We start from the raw sequence: 24,090 nt of genomic DNA, 5'->3' as shown, positions 1-24,090 counted from the left end.
ATTGCTATATTGCTATATATAAATGCTATATATAGATGCTATTTATATTGCTGTATATAAAAATATCACAAGTAATAAAGTTCTCATTAATCATTTTTTTAGGATCCCAAAGAGTATCTTCCATTTCTTAATACACTTAAGAAAATGGAAACTAATTATCAGCGGTTTACTATAGACAAATACTTGAAACGATATGAAAAAGCCATTGGCCACCTCAGCAAATGTGGTAAGCATGGGGATTAGTATGTTCATCTCTACTTTAGATCTTCTTTGGAACTAGGCAAGGTATAAATTAAACTGTTAGTTTAGACAGTGATTGATTTCACTTCCTACTCCTGAAAACTCTAACAATGATGTATGCTCACCTTGTTTTGTCGTGTATTCTGAAAAGCTGAAGGTAAAGAAATCACTTTTAATGAACTGGAAGAGCTCCCTAGGTAAGAACGTCGAGCAGGTCCTTTTATGGTTAAGAATGAGCACCTTTTCTTAACCTTGTTTGGTTAAGAATGAGCACCTGTGAAATTAACGTCAGTGTCTCAGAATCAAAATTGGTTGACAGTTCTTCCTTCTCGTGCTGTTTGCAGATATGTCAGGGAAACTCTGCTTGTCTGGAGTGAGTGATGAGGCCACCTCCCCATGCCCTGCAAGACACAGTTTTAGTTGACAGTGATGGGGTGCCATTTGTTCTTCTCATGCTGTAACAGTTGTGGTTCTTTACTGAGGACTGGCGGGGTGGGGTTGGAGGGGAAGGAAAAATCACCTGGGGTGCATGTTAAGCCTTCAGCTGCTGGCATCCTTGGAGAATCTGATTCAGCTGATCTGGGATAGGACTGAGGTGTGCATGTGTCTAATAAGCTTCCCAGGCGATGTCTTTTCAAGGAGGCTGAGAAAACACCGGGCTGGAAAGCTGGGACTCTTAAGTAGGACGCTGATCCCAATCAGTGCTTCTCTTGCCTCAGAATCTGCAGTGGTGCTCATTAAAAATTCAAATTCCAGGATCCTGTTCTTCAGATTCTCTGATTATTTAGGTCTTAAAAACGTCCCTCATTGATTTTGTTTGGTGACCACTGGTATAAATGAAGTCCATTATGCTTCCCATGTCCTAAGCCTGTCTTTGTGTGACTCTTATTCCTGCAGGACCTGAGTACTTCCCAGAATGCTTGAACTTGATAAAAGATAAAAACTTGTATAACGAAGCTCTGAAGTTATATTCACCAAGCTCACAACAGTACCAGGTATGTGGTGTGTGAAATGAGGCTGTCCTGGTTTTGCTTTTTGCTTTAGTTGGAAAGAAGTGGGGATCTTGAGTTCATAACACCATTCTTGGCTTCAAAATTTATCGTAAAACTGATTAGCCTCAATTTGAACTTCTTATCTGGGAGAATGGTCCTGACGTGTTCTCTGATTCCTCATCTGCAATACCATAGCACCTTCCCTGTGGGGTTTCCTGCTTCCTTCCCACCCCTCCTCTTGTCCAACCTCACTGCTGTGAGACTGATCTTCCTAACAAGTACAGATCTTTCCCATATGTTTCAGCATAAAGGGAAAGTTTTGTTTGTTTAAAAAAGCATCCTTTTAGCTTTTTTTAATATACCACACATGCTTATAAGCTAAATGTGTTATATGATCTTCTTGACAGCCTAATGGGGTGCTGTGCACACTTTGTAGATAAGGAAGCAACTTGCCTGAGGATCCGGAGCTACAGAGTGCTGGACCTGGGATACAGAACCCAGGCTGCCCGATCACCCTGCCCATGCTATTAGCCACTAGTCTACCATGCCACCAGCATCACCATTTTCAGTTTGTCCTCAGACTACATACACATCTTTCTGTGATCAAGCCTGCCAGTTTCTTCAGCACCAGCTTCTGCCACTGTCCACATTCCCAGTTACTTGTAGGTAGTTCTACAGATGTCACATCATGTGATTCCTCTGCCATCTCTTTACCCACCAGCCTTCCTTTAGCCCCACTTGTCCATCAGAACCCTTGGGTTACTCCTGAATGCAATTCGCGGACCAGGCGCCAAACACTGAGCTCCCAGAGCAGCCTGCCCTCACCTTGGTGATTGTGTTTGTCGAACTGCCGATTAGCTGCTTTGTCTCCTCCACCAGGCTGTGGGGCTTCTTAAGGGCAGGGACTCCATGTTGTATTCCTGTCTGCATCTCTGCCTAACATCCAGCCTGGAGAATCGAGGATTTGGCCAGTGGCTGCCTCTTCGCCCTTGTTTTCTGTTCTCTCCCACACTCACTTTGCTCCAGTCACACTGGCCGTCCCGTTGCTCCTCAGACCTGCCATACACATTCCTGCTGCGTGGCCATGGTGCCTTCTGTGCTCTCTGCCTGTACGCTGTCACCTATCTCGTCAAGTGGTTTATTCTCCTGACAGCCTTCAGAGCTCACACTCCCTGAGGGCTACGAGGAGACTGTCCTCTGTCCCTTAACCCACCTTTGCCATTATGCTATAGACCGTATTTTGTCCATCAGTCCATCCTCTGTTACTATAAGAGCAGCAACTTGGTGGTGGTTCTTATATGGTTTTTCATTTGTTTGCTTTTATTTTTTGCCTTGCTATATTATCCATACTGCTCAGAATGGTGCATATGTAGTTAAGAGTAATTATTTGTTGAGTGAATACATGGCACATCCTCAGTAAGGTTTTGAATGAAAAAATGATTGCACTAACTGGTCAACTGTAAGATTTTCCCAGGGAATTCTTTCAAGGGAGTTTGAAGTATAGGAACTAAGGCAGCTACACTGGAGCTTTAGAGAAATGATTGTCACGTTTCCTCCTCAGTCCTAAATCTCCTCTTGTCACAGGATATCAGCGTTGCTTATGGGGAACACCTGATGCAGGAGCACATGTATGAGCCAGCGGGGCTCATGTTTGCCCGTTGCGGTGCCCACGAGAAAGCTCTGTCAGCCTTTCTGACGTGTGGCAACTGGAAGCAAGCCCTCTGTGTGGCAGCCCAGCTTCACTTGACCGAAGACCAGCTGGCTGGCCTCGGCAGAACTCTGGCCGGTAAGTACAATCATTTAGATGTCTACATCTACAAAGGTTTTAAAACATTTATTTCTTTGTGTTGTTTGGTAATTTTGCAAATAAATTTAGGGCAGAATACCCTGAGACAGTCTCGTTCTCACTGATAAAAATTAATTTAGAATGCTTCAAAGGATAAGCTACTACAACAAGAGTCCCAGAATGCAGTGACCCAATATGGAAAGATGTTTATTTCTCTCTGCCATAGGGATTCATCGGCCCTTCCGTTGTGTGGCTCTGCATCCTTTTAGGTAAATGGTTGTAGCTGGGTTATCTCCACATCTGTGGGGAAGGAAGCAGACTGGGGAGAAGTTAGAGTCATGGTAAAACATTTACTTTTAAGTTGGAAATGACCTGGATGGAAGTTAAACTATCACCTTCTATTCCATCTCGGCCACACCATGTGGCTGGATGGGCTATGCCCTGTAAGAAAGTAAAGATGAATTTTGGGATGGGTCCATTCTGGTATAGCCAGTAGGTTGTTGGAATAGCCAGGAATGAGGTGGGGGGAAAAAAAGGCCAAATGTCCAAGCATTCTGAAAGCAAAGGCAGTTTAGCTGCATCAGGGACAAGGGTTGCCCGAACCAGAGGTGAGGCTGGTACCAGGATCTAGTACTAGAGTGGAGGAAAGGGTAAGGACACCTGTGAAAAGAGATGAGCAGAAGCTCTGGTCCTCTCAGCAGTGCTTGAAGTAAAGCAATGACTAGTATATTTTTTCCTCTAACTTGTAAATATTGTTGAGATCTCAAAGAAAAAAATAAAAAGCAGTCCTAAAAAAATTCCATACTCTATCCTGTTAAATTTATGTACCTGTCCTTCTTTGTCATTTGCATTATTCTTTTTTTCTTAGGATTATAACAATGCATGGGATTATCACTTTTCTTTTTCTGGTTATTAGCCCTTCCCAAATCCCTCCATTTCCAAGCTGGCCTCTTTTTACAAATGTCAAGAATTCCTTATTTCAGGCCTTTTAGTTGTTTGTTCAGTCTCCATTGTTCCTTTCTGCTTTAGAAATTTATGATATTGGTTGTTTATACCTTCTATCTCTGTTCTTGGATCTGTGTCTTCTATTCTTTACAGCTCTTAGCTTGCTATTTCCCATGTCTTATAATGGAGTATTTCTAGTTTTCTCAGATGTTTAGCAAAAGTAGGTGGGGAGGGCAGTGGTCAAAGATGTTTGAGAAATGTTACACACTGGAGTCACTCTGTGTGTACATTTAACATAGGCAGTTTACACAAGAGAGCAAAAGAAAGAAAAGGTAACTATTTAAATAGTGGAGGTGATTTTACCTACTTTTTTTAGTGATATATGCCCTGGAGTGAGCATGCAATGAGAGACCAGAATCTGCCAGCCCCTTCGAAAGCCTCGGGTTCTCTGTGCCTCTCAGTGTGATTTATCTCAACTGGGCTAAGTCTAGGATCTAAAGACACTGCATGACTCAGACATAAGTCAGCTACCTCCATCTAGTGTTCAACCAAAGAAATAGTGGTTTCTTGCTGTTAAGGGACGAAGTGGGTTTGTGAGAGATACCAGGTCATTTTCCCATGTACATGCCTTGGAAGCATCTTTCAAGGCTAATTTTGGCTGTATATGATTTTCAATTCCTGTGCTAATTTTAGATTCTAGCTGCCATTTAAGATAGGACTCTATGTTGTATATCCCTATTCCCTCACAGAAATTCGGAAAGTACATAGTTTCATGCATAATGAAGACATATTAAAGAAGCACTTGAGCCAAAGAATCTGTTTAACTTTGTAGTCAACTGCTGCTTATTGTCTCTACAGGAAAGCTGGTTGAGCAGAGGAAGCACATTGACGCAGCCATGGTTTTGGAACAGTATGCCCAGGTAAACTCAATTTCTCCCTTCTAAATAAACCCCCTAGTCAGCAAGAAAGGTCTTCTCATGATCTGAGTGATGATGAAAGTTAAAGGAACTGTGCATAATTATTAAGTCCAGAGATAGTGTTTGCCCCAGCAGTCTTATCTTGCTGGCTTGACTTGGAAGTCTAAATTTAGTACATCTATCAGTTTTGTGAGGTAGAATATGAAAGGGCTGTACTTTAACATACTAGTGGTTTGACCTTGGTAGAAAGTACTTAATTACCTCTAAAGGTCTTTGTGCTTTTAAAAATTGAGTTTGCCAAAGTAGAAACAATGAGAAAGGACCATTATAAAACAGGATCATTGAAGACTACATATTCTTGGCTTTTACTCCCATTCTCTCCATTGGAAATGTCTCTTTTACCTCGGGGAGCTGGAGGTTCCAGTTTTACAGCAGATTATAAGGATAAGCACCCATATGAGCATTTGGTAGTATTATAGGATTTATTATGAAAATAAGAACACTGCAGTCACACTGGCCACAGACTAACAGTACACAGGTGCGCAGTTGACACCAGGGATTATTGCCTTGTAGTTTTGACCTTTGATGAGAGAGTGTTTTTTACAGTTGTTACTGAGAGCACATTTATGTAACTTAATTGTGCTTTAAAAATATTCAATTGTCTCTTATGAAATAACAGTGAGTGAAAGAAGATAACTAAAATTTTGTGTCATTAGATCCTGGAGAGAGTATTTGTTGGGTGATTGAGTTGAAAATAATCAGTGAATGAAACATACCTAAAAGAGTAGAGAGGTTGGGGTGGAAAGATATACCACATAGAGGGTTAATTAAATGGATAAGATGCCATTATCTTTTTTTCTTTGTAAATGAAGATTAATGCATAACCTTGTTTTGTCTAATTTACATACAATAAAATTATGTGTGGTACAGATGTATAATTTACAAATAATGAAGTTAATTCACCAATTTTAGATGAAGAATTGAGTACATTTTGACAGATGTTTGTAGTTGTGTGACCACCATTGTACTCATGATGTAGAACATTTCTAACACCCCCCAAATTTCCCTACTTCCCCTTTTGCAGTCAGCCTTCTCCCTCCACTGCCAGCCTTTGGCAAACTGATCAGTCAGTAAAGTTTCGCATTATCTAGAATTTCATATAAACAGAGCCATATGGTATGTAGTCTTTTTAGTCTGGCTTCTTTCACTCACATAGTGCATTGGAGATGCATCCATGTTATAGTTTATTCCTTTGTATTGCTGAGTAGTATCCCATTGTATGAATATGTCAGAATTTGTGGATCTGTTCACCAGTTGATGTACATTTGGATTGTTTTCAGTTTGGGGTTATTATGAATAACGCAGCCGTGGACATTCTAGTACAGGTCTTCGTGGGGATGGGAGTGGGAATGCTACATCCCGTGGTAAGTGGATGTTTAGCTTTTTAAGGAGCTGCAGAACTAATCTGCAGTGGCCGTATCATTTTGCGTTCCCACCAGTGATATGTGAGAGGGCATCAGTGGCTCCTATACTCACCAACACTGGGTGTATTACTGTGACACTAGATGTATTATCTATTGCTATGTAACAACTTACCTTAAAAGCTGGCAGCTTAAAACAACAGACCCTATTATCCCACTGTTTCAATGGGCCAAGAATCTTGGCTGGGCTTAGCTGGGGCCTCTGGCTCAGGTGAGTCCTTTACAAGGCTGCATTTAAGGTATTGGCCGGGGCTGGCATCATCTCAAGGCTTGACTAGCTTTTAATTTCATTTTATTGACCTTGTATCCTGCAACCTTGTTAAACTCATTTATTAGCTCTAGAAGCTTTTGGGTGTATTCTCTAGGATTTTCTACATTAACAAACACAGTTTCTATAAATACAGTTTTATGTCTTTCTTACAATCAGTACTTTTTTCTCTATCTCTATTGCATTTTCTAAGGCTTCCAATGTGATGTTGAATAGAAGTGTTAAGAGTGAACATCCTTGCCTTTTTCCTGATGTTGGAGAAAATTCAGTTGTCTTTTATCATTAAGTATCATATTTGCTTTTTAAAAATTTAATTCTATTTTATTTTATTTTTGAGACAGAGTCTTGCTCTGTCACCCAGGCTGGAGTGCAGTGGTGTGATCTCAGCTCACTACAACCTTGACCTCCTGGGCTCAGATGATCCTCCCACCTCAGCCTCCTGAGTAGCTGGGACTACAGGCACATGCCACAATGCCTGGCTAATTTTCGTAATTTTTGTAGGGATGGGATTTTGCCATGTTGCCCAGGCTGGTCTTGAACTCTTGGGTTCAAGCAGTTTACCTGTCTCAGCCTCCCAAAGTGCTGGTATTACAGGTATGAGCCCCTGTGCCTGGCCTGATATTTGCTTTTTTTTTTTTTTTTTTTTTTTTTAATGCTCTCTATTGCAGAGTTGGCAAACTACAACCTGTGACAAAGTCAGCTTATCACCCGTTTTGTAAATAAAGTTTTATTGGAGCATAGCCATGCTCATTAGTTTACATCTTGTCTATGGCTGCTTTTACACCACAGCAGCAGAGTTAAAGAGTTGTGACAGAGATAGTTTGGTCCGTAAGGCCTAAAATATTTACTGTCTAAACTTTTACAGGAAAAAATTGCAGATTCCTGCCCTCTTATTTGAGGAAATCCCCTTCTATTCCTTGTTCTGAGAGTTTTTTTTTTTTTTTATCATGAATGGGTGTTGAATTTTGTCAAATGCATTTTCAACTATGATGATTTTTTGTTTTTAGACCAGTGATATGGTGGACTAGGTGATTGATTTTCTCTACTGTTAAACCAACCTTGCATCTCTGGGTTCAACCCCACTTGGTATTATATATTTATTATCCTTTTTCTCTCCTGGTAGATTAGATTTACTAAAATTTTCTTGAGGATTTTTGTGTTTGTGTTCATGAGGGATATTGGTTTGTAGTTTTTTAGTGTCTTTGCCATGTTTTGGGTATCAGGATAATGCTGCTGTCATAAAATGAGGGGTGGTGTTCTTTATACTTCTGTTTTCTGGAGGATTTCATGAAGAGTTGGTATGAGAGTCTGACTCATGGTTAAAAACCTATGTGTGATGTTTCAGACCTGACCATAAACAATTACAGACTTTACCTAGGAGGCCACATGAGGAAGAGCTGCCCTCCCCACACCAGGCTTGGCGTACTGCCAATGCATTACAGTTTCTAAAGGGAGTTGCAAGCAAGGACTCAGGGCCCCCTGTTAGTCATGCTCCTGTAAACAGTATTTGCATTCAGAGTCCTGGCGCTTTCATTCCTAGGTCTCTATCTGAGGCCATGGGCCAAGGTCTTCTTCAGGCACCTCTGCCAAGTCCTCTTTATGTAAGAAGGAATGGAAAAACCTTAACATTTTTTCCCACTGTGACTCACTACCCAGTACTTTTCCACCCTTAGCCCCCTTCCTTTGCACCCATACCCCCAAGATCCATCAAACTGCTAAAGCCTTTTTTTTCAAGCTCCTTCAACAGTGAACCAACCCTCTTGTCTGTGTGGATCCAGCTGACTCTTGAATAGTGAGTTGTTCTTTGGGAAAAAATGGAACAGAGAGAGTTGGTGCTTTCCCTGGTTTTAGCCTCTTGCTTATACCAATGCAATGCCTGAAGGCTTAACTCATTTTTGACTTGTTGCTTTGGTCAGCTACTCCAATACCTGACAGCTCAGCTCTTGGGAGATATTTTTTTCCTCACACGTTTAGTAGAATATACCAGTAAGTCCATCTGGGCCAGGGGGTTTCTTTAATGAAAGTTTTTCACTCTTAATTCAGTTACTTTAGTAGACATTAGCCTATTCAAGGTTATCTGTGTCTTCTGGAATGAGCATTGGTAGTTTATGTCTTTCAAAGAATTTGTTCATTTCATCTAAATTGTCAGATTTATTGGCATAAAGTGTTTGTAGTATTCTCTTATTTTATTGTCCATAGGGTCTATGGTGACGTCTTGTCTTTCATTCTAGATATTGATGTGTCTTCTTTTTTTCTGATTATTCTGGCCAGAGGTTTATCAATTTTATTGATCTTATTAAAGAATGAAACATTTCATTGTTTTTCTCTATGATTTTTCTGTATTCTATATCATTAATTTTTAAAATTATTTTCTGTTTATTATTTTATTTGCTCTTTATTTTTCTAGTTTCTTAAGATGATGGTTTTTTTTTTTTTTTTTTTTTTTTAAAGAAACAGAGTCCCAGTCTTCTCAGGCTGGAGTGCAGTGGCACGATCATGGCTCACTGCAGTCTCAAACTCCTAGGCTCAAGCTATCGTCCCCCCTCAGCCTCCAGAGTAGTTTGGATTACAGGTGCATGCCACCATACCTGGCTAATTTTTAATTTTTTTTGTAGAGATGGGGTGTTACTCTGTTGCCCACACTGGTCTGAAACTCCTGGTCTCAAGGGATCCCTCTGCCTCTGCCTCCCAGAGTGCTGGGATTCCATGCGTAAGCCACTTGGCCTGGCCAAGGTGATGGCTTAAAGCCATTGATTTGAGATGATTCCTTACTTTATAGTTTAAGCGTATAATGCCATAATTTTCCTCAAGCACCGTTTTAGTTACATTATACAAATTTTGAAATGTTTTGTTTTCGTTTTCTGATTTCCCTTGTGATTTCTTTATTGACCCTTGGCTTATTTAGAAGTATGTTTGCCGGGCCCGGTGGCTCACGCCTGTAATCCCAGCACTTTGGGAGGCCGAGGTGGGTGGATCACGAGGTCAGGAGATTGAGACCATCCTGGCTAACACTGTGAAACCCCATCTCTGCTAAAAATACAAAAAATTAGCCGGGCATGGTGGTGGGTGCCTGTAGTCCCAGCTACTCAGGGGGCTGAGGCAGGGGAATGGCATGAACCTGGGAGGCGGAGCTTGCAGTGAGGCAAGATCACACCATTGCACTCCAGCCTGGGTGACAGAGTGAGACTCCATCTCAAAAAAAAAATTTATATATATATATGTTTAACTTGCAGATATTGGAGATTTGCCAGCCATCTTTTTGTTATTAATTTCTACTTTAATTTTGTTGTGAGTAGAGAGCATGCATTTTATTAATTTAAATTTATAATTTGTTTTAATTTATAATATGGGCTGTTTTACAGAATGTTGTGTGTGTATTTGAAAATAATATGAAAGCTACTATTATTGAATGGAGTGTTCCATAAATGTCAGTTAGATTAGGTTGATCATGCTGTTCTAGTTTTTTATATCCTTATTGGTTCCTCACTACTTGCTCCATCAGTGACTGGGAAAGTGTTAAAATCTCCCGCTGCAATAATTTATTTGTCTATTTCTCCTTTCGTTCTACCAGTGTTTGCTTCACGTGTTTTGAAGCTCTGTTATAGGTGCATACATGCTTATGGGTATGTCCTAGATGTATTCATTTTGATATCCATCTTTCTCTGTTACTATTTCTAATTCTGAATTCGACTTTAATGTTATTAGTATAGCTTTTCCACCTTTCTCTTGGTTAGACTTTTCATTGCGTATCTTTTTCTATCCTTTTACTTTTAATCTATCTGAATGTAGTCTTCATTTTGAAGATGGGTTCCTTGTCGATAGCAATAGTTGTTTCTTTTTTTTTTTAAATCTAATTTGACAATCTCTGCCTTTTAATTGGAGGGTTTAGACATTTGCATTGAGTGTGATTACCAATATAGTTAGATTTAACCTTCAATCTTGCTGTTTGTTTTCTGTTTTTTCATTGATCCTTTGTTTCTTGTTTTTTCTTTTTTTGCTTTCTTTTGGATTTAGTATTTTTCATAATTCCATTTTACCTCCACTGTTGGCTTATTAGCTATACATCTTCATTTCAGTATTTTAGTGGTTGTTCCAGGATTTATAATAAAACTCATTAATTGACCATATCTTCAGATAATAGTATACCACTTCATATATAGTATAAAAACCTTACAAGAGTATTCAGTCCGTAATACTTTGTTATTGCTTTTGCTTTAAGTGATCATTATTGCTTAAGGAAATTTTTTAATGACCTGTCTTTCATGTTTATTCTTTTTTTTTCTTCAAAAGAAGCTGGAAAGGATTTTTATTCAATATTTTCCGAGTTTTCAAAAACTGCTGGCCACTCAAAATGGATCAACAACAAAAATTTAAGAGCTAAAACTGTAAAACTCTTGAAGGCTGGGCACAAAGTTTCATGCCTGTGATTCCAGCACTTTTTGAGAGGCTGAGGGAGGATCACTTGAGCCCAGGGGTTTGAAACCAGCCTGGGCAACATAGAAAGACCTTGTTTCTACAAAAAACAAAAACACAATTACCCAGGCATGGTGGTGTGCACCTGTAGTCCCAAATCCTTGGGAGGCCAAGGCGGGAGGATTTCCTGAGCCCATAAGTTTGAGACTGCAGTGAGCTGAGTTCACGCCACTGCACTTCAGCCTGGACGACAGAGTAAGACCCTGTCTCGAAGAAAACCAAAACGAAACTATAAAACTCTTAGAAGAAAACAGGGTTAAATCTTCATGACTTTGGATTTGGCAATGGATGGTTGGAATTAATACCAAAAACACAATCAATAAATTGATAAATTGGATTTTATAAAAATTAAGAACTTCGCGGTGGCTCAAGCCTGTAATCCCAGCACTTTGGGAGGCCGAGACGGGCGGATCATGAGGTCAGGAGATCCAGACCATCCTGGCTAACACAGTGAAACTCCGTCTCTACTAAAAAAATACAAAAAACTAGCCGGGCGAGGTGGCGGGCGCCTGTAGTCCCAGCTACTGGGGAGGCTGAGGCTGGAGAATGGCGCAAACCCAGGAGGCGGAGCTTGCAGTGAGCTGAGATCCGGCCACTGCACTCCAGCCCGGGCGACAGCGCGAGACTCCGTCTCAAAAAAAAAAAAAAAAAAATTTAAGAACTTGTGTGTATCAAGGGCATTGTCAAGAATGTGAAAAGACAGCATATAGAATGGAAGAAGATATTTGCAAATCATGTATCTGATAAAGGTTTAGTATCCAGAATACATAAGGAACTTCTGCAACTCAACAACAGAAAGCCAGATAAATCAATTTTGAAAGGAGCAAAGGCCTGTAATCCCAGCTACTTGGCAGATTGAGAAAGGAGGATTGCTTGAGGCTAGGAGTTCAAGACCAGCCTGGACAACATAGTGAGACACTGTCTCTAAAAACATTTTTTTAATTAGCTGGGTGTGGTGGCATATGCCTGTAGTCCCAGCTACATGGGAGACTGAGGCAGTAGGATCACTTGAGGCCAAGAGGTCAAGGCTGCAGTGAGCTATGATTGTGCCCCTGCATCCCAGCATGGGTGATAGAGTGAGACCCTGTCTGAGAAAAAAAAAAAAAGAAAAAAAAAATTTTAGAAGATTGGTATTCTAGTCTACTATTTTTTCAAAGTGTGGTCTTGTTAACAATTCTGGAGCCCACCTAAACCTGCTGAATCAAACTTGGTAGTAAAGCTGGGGAGATAGGCATGTCTAACAGACCTTTCTGGTGGTTTTGATGTCCAGGCATGCAGAGAGATGATGCTTAGCTTGTGTTTTGTCATTATTTTCAGAATTTACACTGCTCTCTTGTCTTTTGTATCAATATTTATGGAGACATGAACTCTAGGATAGGCATGATGTTGAGAACTAGGAGTTCTCCCCTGGCCAGGGAGATAGAGGCAAGTCTGTGGTTAGTTTTGCAGTTGGCTGTGATGACATCTGACACACTCTCTTCACCTGTTGTCTTCTTCCTGTTCCCTTGTCAGGATTATGAAGAAGCTGTGCTCTTGCTGTTAGAAGGAGCTGCCTGGGAAGAAGCTTTGAGGCTGGTAAGAATCTTTTAAACCCTCTGGATATTGGGTGCTAAGCAGAGAGGGCGAGCAAGGGATTCCAGATCAGTTGGAATCTCTTGTCTTCTGAGGCTTGTGAAATAAGTAGAAATAGGTCAGGATCTTGGCTTAAGGAAAACGGTGTTTTTAAAACCATTTTTGTTTATTTATTTATTTTATTTGTTTATTTTTTGAGACAGAGTCTCGCTCTGTCGCCCAGGCTGGAGTGCAGTGGTGCAATCTCGGCTCACTGCAAGCTCCGCCTCCCGGGTTCATGCCATTCTCCTGCCTCAGCCTCCCGAGTAGCTGAGACTACAGGCGCCCGCTGCCACGCCCGGCTAATTTTTTGTATTTTTAGTAGAGACAGGATTTCACCGTGTTAGTCAGGCTGGTCTCAATCTCCTGACCTCGTGATCTGTCCGTCTTGGCCTCCCAAAGTGCTGGGATTACAGGCGTGAGCCACCGTGCCTGGCCTTATCATTCTTGATAATATTTTGGAATTAATCCTCTACATTTGAAATATTACTGTCTTTTTACTGAAATGAATTGAATTTCCTTGGCTGCCTTGTAGGAGGCCTGTTTTTCAGGAAAATATTCTGATGACCTCTGAAAGTAATCCATGTCTGTCTAAGTATCTTAACTCTCCAATGACTAGAAGTTTTCCTTCCTAAAATTATTGTGTTTTTCCTTCTAGGTATACAAATATAACAGACTGGATATTATAGAAACCAACGTAAAGCCTTCCATTTTAGAAGGTGAGGGTTCCATTTTAGATAGAATTCCTCATTTGGAAGAAGGAGAGGAGAGAGACACGGGAGAGTCTCCTCCTATTACTGTGTTTTTTTTAATAATATGTCATGTAGACTCAATCAAAATTACCCATTGGATATAATATTTAATTCTCACTAGAATTTTTATATATGCTGAGTAATTAAATGGTAACAAATAAAATATTTAAATGTTAGAAACCTGTCCTGTAATCAAATATGATTAAGAATCTTTGTATTTGGGAATAGTTGGTAAACTTGAATATGAACTATATTAGATAATAGTGTAACGGTGATAAATTTCTGGCATTTAATAATCACGTTGTGGTTATGTAAGGTAATATCCTGTTATTCTTAAGAGATAAATGCTGAAATATTTAGGAATGAAGGATCATATCTCTACCTTACTCTTAAAAGGTTTCACAAAAGTAATAATGGATATGTGTAAGCATGCAGAGAAACAGGAAGCAAAAAAAATGTCAAAATGTTAATAATTGGTAAATCTAGGTGAAGGGTATATGTGTGTTCATTGAACTCTTACAACTTTTATGTAGTTTTCAACTTTTTCAAAGTATTTTTTAAAAATTACCTTTTCAAATGAAGTATGTGGTTCTTGGAGAACATACGAATATTACCAGTTCTAGAATACTCAGATGGTCACTGTGACCCCTTAAAAGCGAAGCGGAGAAGGACATCAGTTTGGCTTACAGAAACCTTAGGGAGTGGTTGATTTTAAGCTCTGCCTTTTTATGCAAATCCACCCTGTAAGTAACATCTGGCCTTTCTGACATTTACATGTATGCACATTCTTACCTTGTCTGCACCCCCCTTCCCCCATCCTAATTAAAACGTTGCTGGGGTACTTTTTATGTTATTCACTTTAGGTACTTCTAACTGAGTGCTGAAAGCATGATTCCTCATCTATAATAATCTAACCAGTTCTTGGATTTTCACCACTAATGAGAACCTTTCTTAGAAAAATGCCGATAACTCCATCTGCCTAGGCCCAAAACCTATTAATAAAATACATCCTTGGATAGTACTATTTTGCTTTTTTAAAATGTATTCTACTAGTGTTATTTTCCTCTTGCGTATTTTTCCATTGGACAATCATTAGATACATTTTTTCCACGTCCATGGGCATTTTGATGGATGTTTAGCCAGAAATGTTTAGGTAACTTTCTTCTTACTTTTGTTAACTGCTCCCCTTCCCCCCTACCGTTTTTTTTTTTTCCCCCAATCCTCTCTTGGTTTAGGTATCAAGTCTTCGTTCAGGTGATTTTACAAGTTCAGTGGTAGCGTGTATTCTGGGATAATATTGATGAACTCTAAGATCTGGAATTTCAGTCTCTAATTTGTTAATGCTTATTAAGGAAAAAAATTCGTAACCTAGTAGAAAAAAAAAACGTACTAGGAAAAAACCTAGTAACCTCTTTCTTTTTGCAGAATTCTAACCCTCCTTCACTGCTCCACACCTGTAGTTTTTTCTCTGCTTAAACCTCATGCTCAAACTATTTACATTCTGCATCTCCAGCCCAGAAAAATTATATGGCATTTCTGGACTCTCAGACAGCCACATTCAGTCACCACAAGAAACGTTTACTGGTAGTTCGAGAGCTCAAGGAGCAAGCCCAGCAGGCAGGCCTGGGTGAGTGTCTGCGTGAAGACCATCGACACGTGCAGGGCCATGGGGGTCGGGTAATGCCACACATTCTCTCGATTGCTTAGTGTTCCTCCTGCAGTCTGATTACTGTGCCATGGGGAAGTGTGAGGCCTCTGTGGAGCCCCTTCAGGGCCATCTGTGTCTGTGTTTGTGTGCTGGTGAGGGCAGGACCAAGCATGAACGGGAAGAGCTCTGCCGACGTTCCCACTGACCCCCATTCAACCAGAGCAGCTGACCACTTCTGTGTCTAACAAAATGAGTTTCCTCATTTCCAGAAAAAAGTTCAGGAAGCTACTGATTTACATTAGTAATTACTGTATTTAATATTATCTCATTCATTTTGAGATCAGCTTTGCAATCATTTTCATCCATCCTTTGATATGCCCCAGTTGACTCTAGTTCATTTACCTCCCTGAAAGTAAACCCACACATTAGCAGGCAGTGTTTTCATCTGCTTCTGGTTCTTCTTTTCTAGATGATGAGGTACCCCACGGCCAAGAGTCAGACCTCTTCTCTGAAACTAGCAGTGTTGTGAGTGGCAGTGAGATGAGTGCCAAATACTCCCATAGTAACTCCAGGATATCAGCGTACGTATCACATTGATTCAGCACATTGACCATGCCCTGGGCATATGGGGAAAGTGGAAGCAAATAGGTTGGTTTTCTACTGGGACAGTGTAGTGGGAGTGGAGAGAATATTATTCAATGTTGTGTGGAAGTTGTTCAGAGACTTTCCCAGCATATCTGAGACATTAAACTTGGCATTGAAAGGTCTTCTTCCTCAGCTTCGCGGCCTGTGTGTTTTCCCATTCCCCATGAGGCAGTTCCTCCACTGAGTGCTCAGTCTACATTAACATCCGATTTTACGCTTTGAACAAATGTTGTGACTAAGGTATAGGCACTGAAAAAATGAAAAGATCAAGCTTCTTCAATTCAAAATCAGGATTGGAAGAGACCATACATGTAAAATAAGTCATCACACTTTTACCAATTATAGTAATTTGTCAGAAATATTCATGCAACACCCGTAAGGTAGGTGCAGTAGATGTTACCAAAAACTTACAAGGAGGTATGAGTTATAAGAGCTTGAAGTCTTGCTTGGAATATGTAAAACAATGCAGTATTATATATTTAAACTGAATTATGCTTTAGGAATTTGAAATGGAGAACTGTGAAGTTGTGTGGGATGATCAGCAACTGCCAGAAAGTAGCCAGGCAAGGTAGCACATGCCTGTAGTCCTAGCTACTCAGGAGGCTTAAAAATATCTGTAATTTCTAACAGGAGATCATCTAAGAATCGCCGAAAAGCAGAGCGGAAGAAGCACAGCCTCAAAGAAGGCAGTCCGCTGGAGCACCTGGCCCTCCTGGAGGCACTGAGTGAAGTGGTACAGAACACTGAAAACCTGAAAGGTATATTCTCAGTCCTGATGATGATTCCTGACTCCAAACAGTATTAAACAGGCAGCACAGACAGGCAGAGTTCAGTAGGTGATTAAGCTACCATTTTCCCAATTTGAGGAAAGATGAGAACTTTTAGCAGGAAGGGTCATGTCAGCACACATTCCTGAAGCAGCCCTTCTTAGCTGGTAACTGAGAAGCCTTCCTCCGTTTGGCATCCCCCTAACTGAACTGGGAGAGATGCTTAAGCCAGGATAAAGAATTGTGGGACGCTGCTTTCTGCGTGGGCCCCCCAGTGTGCTTGATTTTCTTTTTGTAGTACATGTGTTTAGTTATGCCATCATTTGGGAAGAGAAAAGATAATGTAGGAGAAAGGACCTGCAGTGGAATCATAGAAATTTTTGGCTTTGGATAGAAGCTATGGTATGATTTGGTCTATGGAGCTGGGAATATAACTTACCACTCTTTCAAATTTCTTCTCTCTAGATGAAATATACCATATTTTAAAGGTACTCTTTCTCTTTGAGTTTGATGAACAAGGAAGGGAATTACAGAAGGCCTTTGAAGATACGCTGCAGTTGATAGAAGGGTCACTTCCAGAAATTTGGACTCTTACCTCCCAGCAGAATTCAGCTACCCCTGTAAGTTTTCTCAAAGACGGTGTGCATGTTTTTCATCATTTTCATGGGTTATTATGTTCACACCCTCCCCAAGTCAAAAAGTTTTCCTGTTCTTAAAAACGTAAGATGCCGTAGTTAAATTATCTTAGATTTATGTTTAAGCTGTCAGTAAGATTTTATATTTGCCTGTAGAGTGACTAGTACACCTTGGCGTAGGTTAAATGGGCTATCATTTTCCTTTCTGGGTGAAGCAGGTGTCATGGAGAAAATGAGAAAGTCACGCAGTTGCTCCTGGCCTTCAGTGAGGTTGGAGTGGGGAGAGAGTGGGGAAGAGGGGATCGGAGACAGCCTGTCACTTGGATGGGATCAGGCTTTAAAGGGACCCCAGGCAATTGCTTTTCCTTTTGTTTTATGAAAAATTTGACTTGTCACTTCTGTGTTGTTACGATGGACTTTGCTGGTTGTGTTTAAGGCTGAATCAGCTTTGTGTTGCAGAATTCTAATGTATTGTCGTCTGTTTGTTATTTATACCTCTGTTCACTCTCTTATACCTCAAGTCTATTGTTAAGAGTTTTTATTTGGATTCAAAAGGCTGGTATATAAGTCAAGATCTAGAAAGGAAAACAAAAGCCTACCTATTATTTTATCACAGAATTTAATACATGGATTGGTTAAATAAGCATTAGAGGACTAAACAAGGCAAAAGGGAAACACAGAGGAAGGACACTGAGATAGTAACTATAGGAAGCAGCTTTACCCTCCCTGAGGGAACAGGAGGAGGAGTTGGGGATCATTAGAATTTAGAAGCCTGGAAGTGGGGCCCTGTAGAGCTGACTCTTGAACCTCTGAGAGGAGGGTGCCAGCCAGCTAGTCCTGGCATTTCTGAGGGGGCTGGTTCCAAGTGTACAGAAGTAAATGGAAACTGGAAGGAATAGCTGCTGCTGGGGGAAAAGCCAGCCAGTCAGGCCAGGTGCAGTGGTGGCTCACGCCTGTAATCCCAGCACTTTGGGAGACTGAGACGGGTGGATCACCTGAGGTTGGGAGTTCGAGACCAGCCTGCAACCTGGCCAACATGGAGAAACCCCGTCTCTACTAAAAATACGAAATTACCCAGGCGTGGTGGTGCACACCTGTAATCCCAGCTACTCAGGAGGCTGAGGCAGGAGAATCACTTGAAACCTGGGAGGTGGAGGTAGCGATGAGCCAAGATCGCGCCATTGTGCTCCAACCTGGGCAACAAGAACAAATCTCCATCTCAGAAAAAAAAAAAAGCCAATCAAGGAAGAAATCTAGAAATCTTTTGTTTATCCTCCAGCTTTGTACTCCCCCTCTGGTGTTCACTGTAGGCAGGACATGATGGGAAGCCAACAGCAAGGAGGAATATCTTTCAGGTGCCCAGCCCCAGCACCACAAGCAGTGGATAGAAGGGTGGGTTGGAGCTGAGAGATTACAAATCAGCTCACTGTTTAGAAACACATATGTTTATCGTGTCTTGATTTCCTTATTTAGAAATGGGCATAAGACTTCCCTGTGTGCTTCAATAGAATGCTTTGAAGGTTAAATAAGAGGGTGAATGTAAAAGCACTTTACAAACCATTGAAATAAAAGCAACTAGGAATCAGGACCCTACAACCTCTTGAATTGATTATAATAGGTATTTCTTGGAAGAAATGTGATCATCATCTTCAAAACTGTAGTACTTTTGATGATAATTGTTTTTGTTTTTGTTTTTGGTTTTGAGACAGGGTCTCACTCTGTTGCTCTGGCTGGAGTGCAGTGATCACCACTCACTGCAGCATCTGCCTCCCCGGGCTGAGGTGATCCTCCCACCTCAGCCTCTTGAGTAGTTGGGACTGCTGGCACATGCTGCAACACCTGGCTAATTTTCAAATTTTCTGTAAATTTTCTGTAGAGACGGTGTCACCATATTGCCCCAGCTGGTCTTGAACTCCGGGGCTCAAGCGGTCTGCCCACCTCAGCCTCCCAAAGTGCTGGGACTGTAGGCATGAGCCACCGTGCCCTGCTTGAAGGTGATAATTTATGATACCACTCCCATGCCGTCCCCTTCCGTCTTCTCTTCTGATCACACGATCACTTTAAGGTCTTATTTTATTTTATTTTTTTTCTTGCTCTGTCACCCAGGCTAGAGTGCAGTGGTGATGTGATCCATCATGGCTTGCTGCAGCCTCGAATGCCTGGGCTAAAGCAGTCCTCCCACCGCAGTCTCCTGAGTAATTGGGACCACAGGTGCACACTACCATGCCCAGCTAATTAAAAATTTTTTTTTGTAGACATGGGGAGTCTTGCTATGTTGCCCAAGCTGGTCTTGAACTCCTGACCTCAAGTGATCCTCCTGCCTTGGCCTCCCAAAGTGCTGAGATTACAGGTGTAAACTGCCATGCCTCCCACATTAAGTTCTAAGACATCCATTTTATTATTGTGGTTTTGATTGGTGAAGTATGGTTGTGGTATGTGCAGGATACTGTGAGTGACTTCTCATGGCGTCGCTCTTGAGAGTGTGCCACCAAGGGTCTGCACTAACCAGGGTGTGCCCAGAGGCTCGCTGCAGGCTTGACATTCCTGTGGAGTCTTGTGTTTTACCTGGAGCACATGTGCACAGTTTGCATTCTGCTCCATAGTATGCACATATTTGTATTTATTTCAACCTAAAAATGTTTGTTTCCCACAACTCTTTGCATATAATTGATACTCTGCATATTTATAGCCTCTTGTACTGTTTCCCTGCTCCTCAGGGAGTGGCTTGCTCATTTGGAAAAGGCCAGGATATATCATTGTAGAGTTTCTTTTCTTTTCCCCCACCCCCTATCTTTACCTTGTTCTGGGAGAAAGGAGAATTAGAGGTCTGAGTTGCAGCTGGAGAAACTGGCAAATTAAAATCACATCAGGAAAGAGAGTTACTATGTTTCACACCATACCAGTAGAAATGACAGGCTGTTTTCTGCTGGTAGGGATTTGGCCTTTGGTATTGGCAGTCTTGAGAAGTATTAGATAATCTTTGCTGATACAGTCTATTTTCTCCTTAGGTTCTAGGTCCCAATTCTACTGCAAATAGTATCATGGCATCTTATCAACAACAGAAGACTTCGCTTCCTGTTCTTGGTTAGTATTTTTTCTCATTTAATATTACAATACTAAGCAGCAGGACTATCTTTCTGTAAGTATTGAGAAGATCAGCAGTAGAAGGAGAGATTGGATACAATTTTTCACTACAAAAAATTGACTACAATTCTTCCTCAATTCTAAGACCACATCTTTAGTATGATCAGTTTCATGCTTCTAGCGGTGGGGGACCTGGTGCGGGAAAATTCATACATGACCATTGTATGTGTAATTTAAAAAAATATTTTATGTGGCATACGCTTTTTCATAAAGGCACATCACAGTTCCAGTTTCAGTCTAAACCATCTACATTTACATATATATCAAAAGATTCTTCTGAAGCATCATTACTGGCTGTTGGCAGTTACGCGTTGCATCTTGGGGGCATTTTCATAAACTTGCTTATGAGTGGGACCTTTTTATTATGTTTAGAATTGACAATATAATTTGAAGGCAAATCCAAAGAATATTAGCATTTTATACATATTTCCTGTTTAGTTATGCATGAAGTGTTTTATTTGTTGAGGGAGATGATTCTCAATTAGATTACTTATATCCTTAAAAATTAAAAACCCTAAACGCTTTCTTTTGAAAGTTGGTTAGAAACATTTAATGGGTCAACTTGGGACTTTGAGTATTTGCCCTTACTTATAGTTGGGTCAATCAAGCATTTTAGCTTTGAAAAGTGAATATTAGTTTCTAAAATAATTAGCAGTTTTAACTGCTGTTACTTGCATTTCTAGCATGTGACAGGCAATTTTCTGAAATTTTTTTCACCGAAGTGCTACACTGTAATAGCATTTTGATGATATTTGAAGTAGCCTGTGGGGATTCAAATTAAGTTTGACTTTAACAGCTTATGTTGCTACCAGGAAAGAGCAGCTACCTTCCATCCCAGCTCAACTCATACATCCAGACAGTAACTACTGTATACCTAGCTCCTCTTCTGTCTGGAGAATGGCAAGGTACTTTTGGTATCAATTTCAACACATCCACTTATTCCTTTTTTTTTCTTAAATTTTTTTATTAAAAAAAACAGAGGGGGGTCTTAATATGTTGCCCAGGCTGGTCTCAGACTCCTGGTCTCAAGTGATCCTTCTGCCTCAGCCTCCCAAAGTGCTGAGATTACAGGCGTGTGCCCCTGTGCCCAGCCCACTTATTTCTCAGATGCTAGGAACTTATATTAGACCTGAGGCCATTTGGTCATTGTTTATTTTGTGCGGTAGTGCAATCCAGTTGTGATTTCTGCCTCCTGTGTTCCTCGTTGCTGGCCTGATGCTGACCTTCAGGTCAGGTCAGTCCCACCATCCCCCGGGGTATTCTAGATGGCTTTCCCACTTCAAAGAGCACTTTCTTGTTTTCCAGCTGAGCCTTAAAGACACTCTGTAATATTTGAGAGCCCCTCATTATCTGAGTGTTCATTATCATTACCCTTGTGGTTTCAAGATTGTATAGGAAAAGGGAAGTTCCTATAATTCAAAAATTGCCACTGATGAACTAATCACAAAATTAGTCCCCCTCAAATATTACTCAGCTCCCCTCCCCAGCTAACAATAGTTGAGTATATTCGCACATCCCCACAAGCGGAATCAATGACTTGATAGGTCCTTTCTGATTGTTTCCTGCTTTGATACAATACAGCACCATGCAGATCAGTTGCAAGCCTTAAAAAAATTTAGTATTACATAAAATAGATTAAAATGATGTTGGAAAAGTACTTGAATCACTGCTGGGTTGGACTCGTTGCAATTGATGACAAAATAAGTGCTTCAAGTGGTTTTGACCATCAAAGGATTGAGAGAGCTCCTTAGAAAAATTGCAAAGCCCTCAAGGTATTTTTATAAAAATGACTTTTTTGTGTGCTGTGAAATTCAAATATAGAAATGTGAAATATGTCATGTCCTGCTGTCATATAATTTGTCAGAATAATTACTTTCTTGCCCAAAAGTCTATACTTTGCGTTTATTTCAAATTAAGTCTGGAATCAAATATAATTGTAGTTATGCCTAATTTTAAAAAATGAGATAGAGCACATTATTTTCATAACTAGTTTTTTTAAGATAGTCTTATTCCAACTCTAATTGCTATTTATGAAAGTATGGACCTTGTTGACAGTGAATTTATTTAAGTAGCCTTTTTCCAGTATTGATATTCTTTTATCTTTATGGCACCATTTAGTGGAGAGAAATATAAACAAACATAAAGCTGTAGTATGAAATCATAACTGCATAAAATTAACTGTAGTACATACTGCACTACTGTAATAATTTTGTAGCTACCTCCTGTTGCTATTGTGGTGGGTGAGCTCAAGTGTCACCAATATCTGCTTAAAATGCCATGTACCACTAATCATGTCCACATGAGCAGCACATGACAGTCTCCATTAATTGCATATGGCAGCGAAAAGTGATCTCTTGCGTTCTCCTGTATTTTTTTATCATGTTTAATGTAATATCGTAAACCTTAAATAACACCATGAGACCTATAGGAAGTACCACAAGTGATGCTTCCAGGAAGCAGAGAAAAGTCATGACATTACAAGAAAAAGTTGACTTGCTCAATACGTACTATAGATTGAGGTCTGCAGCTGTGGTTGCCCACCATTTCAAGATAAATGAACCCAGTGCCAGGATGATTGTAAAAGAAAAGGAAATTCATGAAGCTGTCACTGCAGCTATGCCAGCAGGGATGAAAACCTTGTACTTTTTGCAAACGACCTTTTTATCTTGTATTGAAAATGCAGCTTTTATGTGGGTGCAGGATTGCTATGAGAAAGGCATTCCTATACAACTAATATGATTTGAGAAAAAGCACAGTCATTGTATGAGAACTTAAAGCAAAAAGATGAAGGATCTAAAGCTGGAGAATTTAATGCCAGCAAAGGATGGTTTGATAATTTTAGAAAGAGGTTTGGCTTTATAAATATCAAGATAACAGGAAAAGCAGCTCCTGCCATCCAGGAGGCAGCAGCAAAGGCAGTCAGGTTTATGATCAGGACTGCTCTTATCTGTAAAGCTGCTAACCCCTGAGCCTGGAAGGGAAAAGATTAACACCAGCTACCAGGCTTTTGGTTGTACCATACAACAAGAAGTCTTGGACAAGGAGAGCACTTTTTCTGGATTGGTTCCTTTGTCGATTTGTCCCTGAAGTTAAATAGTATCTTGCCAGTAAGGGGACTGCCTTTTAAAGTTCTTTTGATACTGGAAAATGCCCCAGGCCACCCCTAAACCCATGAGTTCAACACTGTGAAGACGTTGAAGTGATCTACTTGCCCCCAAACACACATCTCTAATTCAGTCTCTAGATCAGGGGGTCATAAGGACCTTTAAGGCTCATTACAAACAGTACTCTATGGAAAGGATTGTCAAACGTACGGAAAAGAACCTTGCTAGAACATGAAAGTCTAGAAGAATTACACCATCAATGATGCCGTCATTGTTATAGAAAAAGCTGTGAAAGCCATCAAGCCCAAGACAATAAATTCCTGTTAGAGAAAACTGTGTCCAGATGTGCATGACTTCACAGGATTTATGACAGCCTATCAAGGAAATCATGAAAGAGATTGTGGATCTGGCAAAAAAAAAAAAAAAAAAAAGTAATGCATGAAGAATGTCAAGATAGGGGTCTTGGAGAAATTCAAGAGGTGATAGACATCACACCAGAGGAATTAACAGAAGATGACTTGATGGAGAAGAGTGCTTCCAAACCAGTGCCAGACAATGAGGAAGATGACATAGAAGAAGCAGTGCCAGAAAATAAATTGACATTTGTTCCAAAGATTCCAATTATTCAAGACTGCCTTTGGCTTCTTCTACAACATAGATGATTCTATGATATGGGCACTGA

General features: G+C 40.4%; 1 protein-coding gene across 1 annotated transcript in view; it reads left to right on the top strand.

Annotated features, from left to right (window-relative positions):
• ELP1 (elongator acetyltransferase complex subunit 1) overlaps positions 1 to 24,090 on the top strand; it is a 70,450-nt gene that overhangs the window by 39,089 nt on the left and 7,271 nt on the right. The window contains exons 26-36 of the mRNA XM_011740296.3: positions 103 to 226; positions 1,138 to 1,235; positions 2,817 to 3,018; positions 4,822 to 4,883; positions 12,615 to 12,677; positions 13,372 to 13,432; positions 14,979 to 15,092; positions 15,583 to 15,694; positions 16,389 to 16,516; positions 16,991 to 17,145; positions 20,169 to 20,244. Coding sequence (XP_011738598.2) covers positions 103 to 226; positions 1,138 to 1,235; positions 2,817 to 3,018; positions 4,822 to 4,883; positions 12,615 to 12,677; positions 13,372 to 13,432; positions 14,979 to 15,092; positions 15,583 to 15,694; positions 16,389 to 16,516; positions 16,991 to 17,145; positions 20,169 to 20,244 — 1,195 coding nt within the window. The remainder of the gene's footprint in view (positions 1 to 102; positions 227 to 1,137; positions 1,236 to 2,816; positions 3,019 to 4,821; positions 4,884 to 12,614; positions 12,678 to 13,371; positions 13,433 to 14,978; positions 15,093 to 15,582; positions 15,695 to 16,388; positions 16,517 to 16,990; positions 17,146 to 20,168; positions 20,245 to 24,090) is intronic.

This window comes from Macaca nemestrina, chromosome 14 (genome assembly GCF_043159975.1).
Source record: "Macaca nemestrina isolate mMacNem1 chromosome 14, mMacNem.hap1, whole genome shotgun sequence".
In the NCBI taxonomy this organism is placed as follows: Eukaryota; Metazoa; Chordata; class Mammalia; order Primates; family Cercopithecidae; genus Macaca; species Macaca nemestrina.
Note: the sequence above shows the minus strand (reverse complement) of the source record. Positions and strands in the feature narration are given on the sequence as shown.